The following is a 14470-nucleotide window of genomic DNA, read 5'->3' as shown; positions in this document are numbered from 1 at the left end:
ATGCCTTGGCGTTGATTTAGTTGCCATAAGGTTTATGTTTTTTTACCATGAGTTTTTGGATCTCTTCGATCAATTTCTTGTTTGCTATTAGTTACCATGGGTTTAAGTTAATGTGCAACTAGCTAGTTGGTGTTCATGTGCAGTATAGAGAAGGAGAGGTTGCAAGCTTCTAGTTGAAAAATTATTATATGTGACCATAACATTGTCACGTGGTGTTGCTAATCTATGTGTTATAATATGAGTGGACAACAATTTATAAATTTAGGATTTAACGTTTAGATATTAATAATTATACACATGTTATAATTTTAATGGATTAGTCACACCACCACATGTTGTTAGAGTTGCACATAGTAATTTATCCTTGCAGTAGGTGGGGAGGGGTTTGGGTTTTTCTTGTTTTTTATATTTACTTGAATTTTAAATTTGTTTTAAGTTTTTCATATTATCAAAGTTCTAAAATAACTTTTTATTATTCGTCCACATGGCATTGATATGCCAACATAAAATGAGTACACCAATGCCATATAAGTGCCGCATTCCCGATTCTAAAAGAAAACTTGAAGGACTTGACAGCAATTGGGCATTTTGATACATGAGATGAACTTTCAGGGGACATAGTGAGTCATATAAATTTTTAGAGGGCATTGTTGTAAATAAGCCTAAAAAATATTTACGAAAAATTCTATTTATACCCTACAATTTGTCAAAGACCTAGGTTTAGGGTAAAAATTCAAGCACTTTATTCTTCCCAATATGGGGTATATATAGTACATAATGATGCAACCTTATGAGATAAGGAATACAATAAAGAAACATAATACAATGAGGAAAGCTAATACAATAAGTATAAGTAATTGTAATCCGAGAAAAACTAGGACTCACTTAACACTCTCCTTCAAGTTGGAGCATAGACATCACACATGCCTAACTTGAAAAGTGAGTTAAGAAATATCCTGCTTGAGACTGCCTTAGTAAGATTATTTTCCAACTGATCTTGACTTCACAAAGGAAAATTAATTATTCTAGATTCTAAGTTTTCTTTGACAAAATGACGATCCACTTCCACATGTTTAGTACGATCATGTTGAACTGGCTTATGAGCAATCTCAATATCATCAGACTTGTTTTCACAATGTAAATTCATAGCTTTCCCAAGTTTAAAACTCAAATTCTTTAACAAGTTCCTCAACCATAACAACTCACAAACACCTTGAGTCATTCCTTTAATTTAGCGTCGACACTTAACCTAGCAACAACGCCCAATATAAAAGGAACGAGGGGAAGAATTGACAAGGTTGTTGTTTCTTACTTCACCAAGTAACTAGGCATATCAAAAGAAGGAAGAATTGGTGGTGGAGATGCCACAAATTCCCTTTCTTTCTTCATAGTAGAGGAAGAAGATGAATCACGTACACATATTGTAGGATTAAAAACAAGCAGAAGATTAAGAACAAAAAAACCCGAAAACTGGTACATTGCAGCGTCGAGCAATCGGTGATAAATGTTGAGTGCTCGGTGATGAATGCCGAGCAATAAGTGATGAATGTCGAGTTCTCGGTGATCGAAGATCGGAAACTTGCAGCAGAAAGATTGAGTTCTTGTGAAAAACACAAAAAACCCAAAAATCTCTAAATACAGTAAAAAAAAATTTAGGTAAAATTTTGAAAAACCAAGTAGAAATCAAAGGTATATAAGGTAGAGATAAAGTGTTTAAGGTAAACCTAAACCAAGATCAAGCCCCAAGAAGAAACATCAAGGGCTTTGATACCATGTCAAAGACCTAGGTTTAGGGTAAAACTTCATTCACTTTATTCTTCCCAATGGAGTATATATAGAGTCAACAATGATACAACCTTATGAGATAAATAATACAAAAAGGAATTATAATACAATGAGGAATGCTAATACAACAAGTACAAGTAATTGTAGTTCTAGAAAAACTACACTTAACACAATCTGCTATCATTACTCTATATGCTCACTACACTCTACACTTTTATTTTTTTTCATTTCCTCACTGTACCCAATGACACCCTCCCAATTATACCCTCAATGTTTATAAAACTCTGCACCAATATGAATTTTGCTTACAATATCCAACACATTTCATCATCCCCAAACCCAATATGTCTCTTTCTCCCCAAACCCAACATCCAATTATTAATTTGTTGTCGTATACTCACTATCCGTAGAACATTCCAATTATACCCTCAATGTTTGTAAGACTCCACACCAATATGAAATTTACTCACAATGCACAACATATGTCATCATTCCCAAACCCAACATTTCTTTTTCTCCCAAACCCAACATCCATATTGAAGAAAAATAAATATAAGGTCAATGGCTTCAAGATTTTACAAAGCAATACTAGACATGCAAGACCCTAATTATGAAGTAATAAAAACCTAAACATGAAGTATTAAAACCTAAACTCTAAAGGCTAAAATCTTAAAATAATGCTACATTATTAAACAAAGTGTAACTCTATTATATTATAAAATGTATTTCTACAAGAGTTACATACTGCATCATAACAAAATAAAATGCAACTCTATAAGAATTACATATGACGTCAGAAAAAAAAGTTTAGTTTTAGGACCACTTCGTGTGTCTTAAAAATAAATTCATCTTTTATATGAGTTTATGAGTGAATCTTGCAATTTTTTGTGGTCTTTTGCTAAATTACTTAAAAAAATTATGAGACCGTCGTATACTCCCAATATGTTTATCTTTTATCACACTACTTAATTATCACATGATGAGAGAGATACATACATAAACATATAAGACAGTTCCATGAAATTTTTTCTTCCATATGTGACGCATGAGGCATAATTGGGTGTAAAAATGATCAAGTTATTCCGGTGTACGTAGTTTCCTTAAGAATCAAAACACTCCGGCCTATGATTCATTTGGGATTATATGAAGCACTTCAAATTCATTAAGCATAGTTTCAGGCTTACTCCTAGGTAAGGCTATCATCTCTCCACTGTCCAGCCAAGTGAGAGTGACACAATTAATACCAAGTTTGAGATATGTATGCTATAAAGTCATGTTCGATCTTCTTAGTTGCATGTCCTTATCGGTAATAAGATAAGTGATTAGTCATGCATCAAGTCCATATTCATCATAAATGTATGTTAGGCCATTAAGGACCCACAATGACTAAATGCTATGTATTCCAATAGTGTGTGTGTATATATATATATATATATATATATCATGCCATCACTCATGTTGGTCTCATATTTGTCCTTTTCCTAAATTTATTCAATAATTTTCATGCTTTTCTTCTCAAACAAAAAAGAATACATAATAATTTTGATGCTTTTACTATTCATGAGCAGATAGAGTTTATCTTGTTAATGCAACACTTCCCAACTTTTGACAATTTTATCCATTCTTTATATACTTTTTTTAAGCTACCACATCTGCATGAATGAATATTTAAACTAATAAATTAATATGATTACTTTTTGTTATGTAAAGTTTTAGATATCAAGATTCTATTACAAAGATTTATTCTTTTCACATCAATCTCGATGATTTGTTGATTATCAATAAGTAGTAACTTTTTAATGGTGGCATAGTTTTGAGAAGATATGTTTACACATAGTATAAATATATAGATATTGACAAAATATTTAAATAATTAGATAAAAAGTCCTTTTGGTTAATTTTTGTTTTTTTAAGAAGACTGCTCTTTGTTGTATTTCCTTTTTTCTTCCTTTTACAGTCACCATTTTCTCTTAAAAGGCACAAAGTATAGTGGAGGCTTCTATATATGATAAATTGTTATATGTATGTCATCCTCAAGGGATGGGGTCATGGCAGTCTAGCTCTTAGCAATCTTATATTCTTATGTCCGGAGATATAGCTTTATTATTTCTTCATGCCCAAGTAAGCGGTTGCAATACAATATATATATCTTGCGCAAATGACATACTTGTAAAAGAAGTGATTAAAATTCAAGTCAGTAGAAACTATCAAAATTATAAGTTTTGTTAAAAAATAACTCATTTACGTAGGCTTATTAAAACACTAATTATATTTTCTTAAAATAATTTGAAAATAACATGTTTGGGACTAGAAATGAATGGAGATATGGGTCGAAATTTTGTATTTTCCTCTTATAATTCACATATCAATCAAAATAAAATTGTTTTCACACACATTCATGTGATCGATTTTATATCTACCAGTCTAAAAGCAACAAGAATATTATTGTTGTTACTAAAATTATAGGGATGAAAGTGAATAAAGGGTCAAACTACGCAAGACCAAATAAGTAAAATTTGGGGGAAAATAAAAGAAAATATAGAAGAAAATGATAAAAATATAGTTGAAGGGGGGGGACCCCAAGTTGGTTATGCATTATATTATACAAGCTTTCTTTCTCTCATTTTCATGGAAGGTAGCTCATCTGTGATCCAATATTTAAAAGTGGGACTGTGGGAGTTTGGATCCTCTCTCATTTTCTCTCATTATCTTCCCCAAATTTCATCCAATATCCATTAAACTCATTTAAACATAATTTCAAGAAAAAGCTTCTTCAAGTTAAGACTTAAGAGTCCATTTACAAAAAGGATTTGCTCCATCTCATCAAGAAATGTTGCAAATGAATATCAATATCGATATGATTGGATATGTGTCCAAGCCTTTAAGACTTCAAGTCTTCCTTCAATAATAGTAAATTAGTAATAGCGATTAGTGACTGTCTTGCTGGCTTCTATTCAGCTTCCTTTTTTTACTTTTTTTGGCCATCATCTTTGCAGCTCTCTTTTGGGCGGTTTTGCCTTTGGTGTCATGTACTCATGTGCGTAGGAGATGATAGGAAGACCTAGGGCTGCCCATTGGTTTGGTATTTACCGAACCGACCGACTACCGATCGAAATTTTTTGGTTTGGTAAATCGATTTTAACATACCGAAAATCGAATATCCGAAACCAAAAAATTACCGAAAAAATTGGTTTGGTTTTTGTAAAAATCGAAAAATATTGGTAAACCGACCGATTACCGAAAATTATGACCGAAAGCAACCAAATCGATTATTACCGAAAAAACCGAAATATATACCGAAAAATCCGAAACAATTACCGAAATTTAGTTATATATATTTATATGTAATATTATTACATTAATAATTTAATATGGTTAGTATATGATTATATATATTTATATGTATTATTATTACATTAATATGCTTAGTATATAGTTTATATAGTTTATAGTTTATATAGTATATAGTTTATAATGTCATATAGTTTATATAAATATATAGTTTATAACTTTACTAACTTTATATATTATATAATTTATAACTCTATATAGTATATAGTACAAAGTATAAACTACTTATATAATAATGTTTTAATATATAATTTTAGTTATACTTATACCCTATATAATAAAATTACTAATTAGTATATAGTTTTAGACTTTTAGTTATAACTTATAGTTTTAGACACTTTACCTTATATATTATATATTCTCTATAGTCTATACACTTTATCTTATATCATAAACTTAAAAGTTAAAAGTTAAATACACTAAACTCTATTAATATCCCATACACTATAATTAAAAGTTAAAACTTAAAACTTAAAACTTAAAACCCAATTAAGCATACAATTTTAATTTCTAAACACTAAACTCTATACACTAAGTCTATTATTATTTATTAATTACTCTATAATGTTTATATACCTAACATTGTTTATGTATATAATATATAGTTATATATAAAGTTATAAACTAATTAGTTCTTAGTAGTTACTATAATTTGATAGTATATAGTTTATAATACTATAAGACTATAGTTTATATAATTAATAGTATATAATATAGTATATAGTTTATAATACTATAAGACTATAATTTATATATTTGATAGTATATATTTTATAAAGTTTATAATACTATAGGACTATAGTTTATATATTGATAGTATATACTACATAGTTTATAATACTATAATTTATATATGTAACATATATAAGTATATAACATATAACATATAGTATTATAGTCTTATATTAGGGTTTAGTATTATGGTATTATAGTCTTATACTATAGTTTATATTAGGGTTTAAGATATTTTTAATTATTTATTTATATAGAAATGTATTACATGAATTAAAACAACTAAAAAACCCCAAACAAAATCTCAATTGAAACCCCAAACAAAACCGCAATCGAAACCCCAATTGCCCAAACTCCAATTTTTTTTCTTTCCTTTCTTTTTTTTCATTTTTTTCTTTCCTTTCTTTTTTTTTTTTGCGCCCACCCACCCCTATTCCCCCCCCCCCCCGGTGACTCTCTCTTCCTCACTTTCTCAGTTTTTCTTAAGAATACTTAAGAGATTCTTTGTGGAATCCATTCTCCATTGTATTTTAATGATCGAAACCATTCATTTTTTAGGTCTCTCCTTAAAGATTATCATCGCAAAAAATTAGTCAAATCAGTCATTATTGTTCATCTAAACTATGTAGACATGCAAACACAATTCATCAATTAGATTTCAATATTGTTAATACTAATCAAATGGCTAAACAATTTTCGATTTGAATGATTTTTTGCATAGATGATATTTGAATGATTTCCTAAAACATAGACGGTTTCGATCAGAGATGTTCTCATATATATATATGTATATTTATAAACCCCCAATTGGCCAAACCTTAATCTGACTAAACCCCAAAACTAATCAAATTATTATTGGTTGTTCCTACACCATTACTAGCTAGGATATGGTATAGGGTATATATAGAGATACTAGTATAGGGTATATGTATAGGATCTAGGATAGGGTATTGATTATGTTTAGGGTATATGGTATTTAATAGGGTTTATTTTGAATTTTACTGATTTAAGTGAATTATTGAGGAACAATAAATTTTATTAGGATTTATAATTTAATTATAGTCTAGATAGGTAGAGTTCGAGCCTACGATCGTGTAGACGTCAACGGAACCCGAATCAGACTTACGATGGTGAAATTAGGGACGCTCGAAGTTATAAGGGGCAATTTGGTCTTTTCATACAGTAGGGTTTTAGTATAAAAACCTAAACTTAGAATTTTTTTCCTTCTCTCCTTAACCAGCCGCATCCCCCAACTCTCTCTTCTCTCTCCTCTCTCCTCTCTCATCTCTCCTCCCTTCCTGATTTCCCTTTCTCTATGATCGGCCGCCGTCCGACGGTGGCTGGCGACGTGGCCGGGCATTTCATGCTCGTCTTCTCCTCCCTTCTCTCCCTCTAGATTCTGATCATCCAAAATCCCAGCCAAAAACCCAATCGAACACACCAGACCCGAAACCCCCCTTAGCCGGATTTTTTCACTCCGGCGACTTCTCGTCGTCGGGATAGTCCCACAACGTTCCTCTGGGCATGCTTTTTCCTTCGGTGATCACCAACAGCCCCAACGACCGCCGTACATGGTGCTTTGAAGCCGGGAAGTCTGCGGCTTCCCCAGCTCGATTCCGGCGACTCCGACGGCTGATTGCGGCGATTCCGGTCCCATTCTTCTCCTCACTCCGAGCTCTGTCAATTGGTGTAAACGCATGGGTCCAATTTTGATCGAGCTGAAAACTCCCAAATCAAACCCTAGAAACTCTGTGAGTCTGTGAATCGAAGCTGATGTGAATGTTTGATGCTTTATGTTTTGTCTGTTCTCCCTCCCCATGGTTTCTGTGTGTTGTTTCGATCCTGGGTTTTGGTGTGAATCTGTGTGTAGGTATTTGGGAAAATGCATAATAAGGGGAGAGAAATGAGAAGGCCTGCAAATATCTAAGGATCGAAAATACCGAAATATACCGAAATCCGAAGGATCCGAAAAATGCCGAAATCCGAAAAAATCGATTCGGAAATCGGCATCAAAACTGGATTACCGAAATTTTCGGAAATCGAATCGGCAAGGGCATTTACCGATTCGATCCGACCGATGGACAGCCCTATTCTTTTCCTATTAACAGTTTTCTTTGATAATTGTTTGGGGACGTTCTTGATTATGCGTGAATTGATAAATTTTTGTTTTTTTGTTTTTTTTTTTTGTTTTCTTCTTTCCCAGTATTATATAGTTTTTATGTTGCTTGAATGTGGTGAATTTAAGGTTTTATAAAAGTGGTTTGCGGATTGGAGATTTTTCTGACAAATTCACAAAAAAAAAAAAAAAAAAAAAACTTAAAGTCAGAATATTACATTCCCCGAACCCAATTCGAATTTGCACCAATTTTCTTCTTGCTACATATAGTTTGATACATACAGTTGAATTCTCATGGTCAATTGCTTTGCAGATGGCATTGCAAGAAAGATTAGATAGATTCAAGAAGCAGCAAGAGAAGTGCCAGTCAACCCTTTCCAGCATTGCCTCTAGCAGGGCCGTGGCGACTCCGAAAGCCAATCATGCTGCGCCTTCTGCTCCTGCTGCTCCTGCCAGGCCTCCTGCACCAGCTGTCAAATTTTCGAATGATACTGAGAGACTCCAACATATTAATAGCATTCGTAAAGCCCCTGTTGGAGCTCAGATCAAGCGTGTTATAGACCTGCTGCTGGAGGTTCAAATTTCCCTTTCTTTGCTTGATTCAATTGTTTTGTTTACAACCCTCCTAATCAGTTGCAATAATTCATATCCGTGTGCACTTTAAAGCCTAAGGGCGATGACTTTGTGCTTTCCATGTTAGATTATCCTGTTAGCTCATCTGAAATCTAGAACAATTTTTTGTTTTCTTGTTGATATTGTAATGGTATGGAGCAGGATACGTTTAAACTCTTTAAGTGGAAATTTTTTTGTCATGACTTGTGACTTTTGATGGCCATTGGCTAAAGTTCTCTTCTACCTTGTTTTTTCTCTGTCAAACAAATAAAACTTAATCAATTTGGAAATAATATCAACGTTGCTTGCTCTAAAAATGGAAGTAGACTATGATGTGGACTGGATTTGTGGAATAGCCAATGGAAAGTTTACTAAATTTTTAATGGACAAAATTGATACAACAATGCTTAGTTTTGTTTCTCTTAACCAGTACAAGTTGCTTATCAGCCTTATTCCAAGAATTAGAGTCAAAGTAGTTGGTGCTGGATCTTGGCATTTTAGCTTAATGGTGTGCCACTTCTGACTATGGGTTTTGCCATTGGTGACTTGCTGTGTCCTGCACTTTTTATCCTTAGCACCAAAAGAAAAACCAAAGTGGTGGAAATTGTGATATGTAGGCCAAAGTTAGTTTGGTTCATTGTTTTGTTGGAGGTAACAAAGCAAGGAATCCTGTAGATGTAGATATGTTGACAGATTAGTATCAAGAATACGCAGAGTTCAAATAAACAAATTGGTTGGTACATGTATTTCTATGTCTTTTGTAGTCTAATAAACGGACGCAAGTTCATATGTATTTTTTTATAATGATGTTGAACTCTTTGGTTTGGTAGAATATTTGTTGACCCATCTTTTTTTCCTTTTTGATAATGAAGTATTTAGCAGGGGTCTGATATATATCAGCATTTTGTAATCTATATGTGGGCTATGCTCAATACTTAAGATGGGGGATTTGTTTATTTCTTATCCCATGGATGTCAATGATACAGTAATTATTTGTGTGGTAAAATGGGGAAATGCACATTTTTTATGATGTTTAGGTGGAAGCAGTTTTTTGGTTAAGATTTTAGTTTCGTTATAAAGCAAGACAGATTCAGTTACATTAATCAGAAAGCCAATAACATAGATTTGGTAGCAAATATGGGTCATGGAATGATAGCTAGCTGGTTGCCTTTTTTTTTTCCTGAACTGCTAACAACTTTTATGCTCGGTTCCCCTGCTCTTTTTTCCTTTCCATGTTTTATTTCCTGCTTTTGAGCCTTTTCCAGGGCCAGATGTTTAGTGTAGCAAGAGATATGCTAACTTTTCCACGACCAGTTGAGACATATTAATCATCTGATGACTATGGATCTCTATGTTTATTGCAGACAAGACAGGCCTTTACACCTGAGCAAATTAATGAAGCATGTTATGTTGATGCAAAAGCCAATAAAGCTGTCTTTGACAGTCTGAGGAATAACCCAAAAGTTTACTATGATGGGAAGCGCTTCTCTTACAAGGTAACTTTGAGTTGTATCTACCTGCATGCCTCAGTAGACTGGCATATTTATGGTTTTAGTATTTGAAGTATGGATAGCCTTTCCGTTTATCACTTCCAAGAAGGATGACATTTTGACTTGTATTTTTTTTTTATCTGTAGTCCAAGCATGCTCTGAAGGACAAAAGTCAACTTCGTGCCTTAGTTCGGAAATTTGCAGAGGGCATACCTGTCATTGATCTCAAGGATTCATACCCAAATGTGACGGAGGACTTGCAGGTACATACCATCATTTGAATACCATATTACTGTTTAGAGATCTCAGAGATAGAGATAGATATGGATAGATAGATAGATAGATAGATAGATAGATAGACAGACGATCGAGATCCCTGAAAATGATTTTATATGGCACTGAAGCTCACTGTACAAGACCTTTTTTCCCCCCGAAATTATAATGGCTAATGTTGTAACTTGCAAACAACGTGAGTGGAACTGTCAATATTCAGGGGATCCAAGGAGCTATGGCCATGGGGTTTCCATTTCTCCAAGGAACTTCATAGGAATAGTTTCAAGTGCCTTTAGCTTGGTCTTACTGATCCCAAAATAAAATTTTAGCAATTGAAATTTCACAAGGTGCTTTTTGGATGCTTAGGATGCTCATCTCAAAAGCCAATCTCTTAGCAGAAGATGTTTTTATTTTTTTATTTTTTGGGTACATGAAGAGATATATTCATTTAGAGATCTTTTTATTTATGAAGGATAAATTTGGCCTTCAACCAAAAAAAGAGAGGATAAATTTGGCCAAAAAGATTTATTAAGGATAAATTTGGCCATAAAGATTTATGAAGGATGAAGGTTATGCATCTTCATATTTCATCCAAGCATTCTGTTTTTAGTTGAGGTTTCAAACAAGCTACTGTGTGTCTTCGGTGGTATGAATTATTGATATTTTCTTGATCACTTCTCTTGCAATAGAATCTTGAAAAGGTGATTATTTTCTAGGCTTTGAAAGCTGCGGGTGACATCTGGCTGCTTTCAAACTTTGATTCACAAGAGGACATAGCATATCCAAATGACCCCAGGTTGCCGGGCATGAAGGTGGATGATGACCTTAAACTACTCTTTAGGGGGATTGAATTGCCCCGTGATATGATCGACATTGAGAAGGATCTCCAGAAGAATGGGATCAAGCCGGCCACAGACACCGCGAAGAGGAGGGCCATAGAGCAGGGTCTAGGCATTTCTTCCAAGCCCAAGCCCAAGAAGAAGAAGCATGAGATCAGCAAGAGGACCAAGCTAACCAACGCCCATCTTCCAGAGCTTTTCCAGAAGCTAAATGGTTCCTGATTTCTAAGTAATTGAAGCGGTCGTTGGAATGACAATGCATTGATGGTCATTTTGCTAGTTGCATGGATTATTATGTTTATAGGAAGTGTAAATTTTTTATCATCACAATACAATACAGTCATTGCTGTTTCATTTGTCTGTTTTAATATAATTTTCTCAAAACAAAGTCATTTTCATAGGACGGGACCAAAATAGAAGATTGCCTTCACAATCCTGAAGTTCCTTGTGAAAGGTCTCGGAGATGTTATGGCTGTATGCAGTTCTGCACTATGCAGAGGACATATTGGATGATAGCCTAAAAGAATGAATCTAACTTGTGCACTAAGTTTATAATAGTTTTTTATGGTCTGTTTATGGTTGGGGTTACCAACCAGAGCTAGTTTGCCCCTTCTTTTTTTTTTTTTATTTAACTTCTAATTGCACTCAAAGATTTGATCAATATATGTAGATGGCATATAATAATAGGCGATGAACACCTTTGTCGTCAATTTTTATGTGATATGATCCAGCAGTTCCTCTATCTCTCTATATTTAGGGCATCAGAAAGCAATAGAAGAGACAGCACATGATGGCTGCTATTTATTATTACCACAGTTTCCTTCAAAAGAGGTATATAGAAATATAGAATGCCTAGTTCAACTGAACAAGCAACAAAGCAACAAACATTACACAGACATTGTGATGAAAAACCAACACACAAGAGGAAGCAATAGCACTAAGACTAGGGGATCCTCTGCTTTATTTATGATTCACTTATTCATAGAGGCACATTACTATAAATTAAGGTGGTGGTATGATGATGGGAGGTGAAATGTGCGATTCAAGGTCCCAAAGCTCGAAAACTCCATGGACAAAGTCATAGTAACCACCCTTGAGTGCTAGGTTTCTGTTGGAGATCTCCCTTTGAACATAAGGATAAGTTTGTAGGTTTACCAATGACAAATTCACTGCTTCCTGCATAAAATTATATATTATTAATTCAAGATAAAAAAAAAAAGATGTAATTGAGTGATCAGATTTATTTCAAACATGAAAGGTGAACAAAGTGCACAATGCCTTGAAAATAATATTCCATTAACCCAATATGAAAATGTATAACCAAATGAGTTGGGAGTTAATTAATTGAGCTTACCCTTGCACAAGCCTCAGATTGTTCATTGATATCATTACCACCTTGTCCCTCTCCTATAACCTTAGCCTTGGCAGGTAAACCAATTTTAACCCATTCATCTATGAAGTCACTGCAAATTTCATTCAATGAAGTCACTGCCATAAAGTCATGTGCGATCTTCTTAGTTGCATGTCCTTATCGGTAATAAGATAAGTGATTAGTCATGCATCCAGTCCATATTCATCATAAATGTATGTTAGGCCATTAAGGACCCACAATGACTAAATGCTATGTATTCCAATAGTGTGTGTATATATATATATATCATGCCATCACTCATGTTGGTCTCATATTTGTCCTTTTCCTAAATTTATTCAATAATTTTCATGCTTTTCTTCTCAAACAAAAAAGAATACATAATAATTTTGATGCTTTTACTATTCATGAGCAGATAGAGTTTATCTTGTTAATGCAACACTTCCCAACTTTTGACAATTTTATCCATTCTTTATATACTTTTTTTAAGCTACCACATCTGCATGAATGAATATTTAAACTAATAAATTAATATGATTACTTTTTGTTATGTAAAGTTTTAGATATCAAGATTCTATTACAAAGATTTATTCTTTTCACATCAATCTCGATGATTTGTTGATTATCAATAAGTAGTACTTTTTAATGGTGGCATAGTTTTGAGAAGATATGTTTACACATAGTATAAATATATAGATATTGACAAAATATTTAAACAATTAGATAAAAAGTCCTTTTGGTTAATTTTTGTTTTTTTAAGAAGACTGCTCTTTGTTGTATTTCCTTTTTTCTTCCTTTTACAGTCACCATTTTCTCTTAAAAGGCACAAAGTATAGTGGAGGCTTCTATATATGATAAATTGTTATATGTATGTCATCCTCAAGGGATGGGGTCATGGCAGTCTAGCTCTTAGCAATCTTATATTCTTATGTCCGGAGATATAGCTTTATTATTTCTTCATGCCCAAGTAAGCGGTTGCAATACAATATATATATCTTGCGCAAATGACATACTTGTAAAAGAAGTGATTAAAATTCAAGTCAGTAGAAACTATCAAAATTATAAGTTTTGTTAAAAAATAACTTATTTACGTAGGCTTATTAAAACACTAATTATATTTTCTTAAAATAATTTGAAAATAACATGTTTGGGACTAGAAATGATTAAGATTCAAGTCCATATGTGAATGGAGATATGGGTCGAAATTTTGTATTTTTCTCTTATAATTCACATTTCAATCAATATAAAATTGTTTTCACACACATTCATGTGATTTTATATCTACCAGTCTAAAAGCAACAAGAATATTATTGTTGTTACTAAAATTATAGGGATGAAAGTGAATAAAGGGTCAAACTACGCAAGACCAAAGAAGTAAAATTTGGGGGAAAATAAAAGAAAATATAGAAGAAAATGATAAAAATATAGTTGAAGGGGGGGACCCCAAGTTGGTTATGCATTATATTATACAAGCTTTCTTTCTCTCATTTTCATGGAAGGTAGCTCATCTGTGATCCAATATTTAAAAGTGGGACTGTGGGAGTTTGGATCCTCTCTCATTTTCTCTCATTATCTTCCCCAAATTTCATCCAATATCCATTAAACTCATTTAAACATAATTTCAAGAAAAAGCTTCTTCAAGTTAAGACTTAAAGAGTCCATTTACAAAAAGGATCTGCTCCATCTCATCAAGAAATGTTGCAAAATGAATATCAATATCGATATGATTGGATATGTGTCCAAGCCTTTAAGACTTCAAGTCTTCCTTCAATAATAGTAAATTAGTAAATAGCGATTAGTGACTGTCTTGCTGGCTTCTATTCAGCTTCCTTTTTTTACTTTTTTTGGCCATCATCTTTGCGGCTCTCTTTTGGGCGGTTTTGCCTTTGGTGTCGTGTACTCA

The 14470-nt window shown here is 33.1% G+C and overlaps 1 protein-coding gene across 1 annotated transcript; it reads left to right on the top strand.

Moving 5' to 3' along the window:
• Positions 1 to 7100: 7100 nt before the first annotated feature.
• On the top strand, positions 7101 to 11795 carry LOC147292239 (transcription initiation factor IIE subunit beta-like). Its single transcript, XM_086237004.1, has 5 exons — positions 7101 to 7619; positions 8298 to 8558; positions 9961 to 10092; positions 10233 to 10349; positions 11076 to 11795. The coding sequence occupies exons 1-5, from the start codon at positions 7566 to 7568 to the stop codon at positions 11418 to 11420; spliced, it is 909 nt and encodes a 302-aa protein (XP_086093130.1). The 5' UTR covers positions 7101 to 7565; the 3' UTR covers positions 11421 to 11795.
• The last annotated feature ends 2675 nt before the right edge of the window (positions 11796 to 14470 follow it).

This window comes from Dryas octopetala, chromosome 3 (genome assembly GCF_963921425.1).
Source record: "Dryas octopetala chromosome 3, drDryOcto1.1, whole genome shotgun sequence".
Taxonomy (NCBI): Eukaryota; Viridiplantae; Streptophyta; class Magnoliopsida; order Rosales; family Rosaceae; genus Dryas; species Dryas octopetala.
This window is presented reverse-complemented; position numbering and strand designations above follow the sequence as displayed.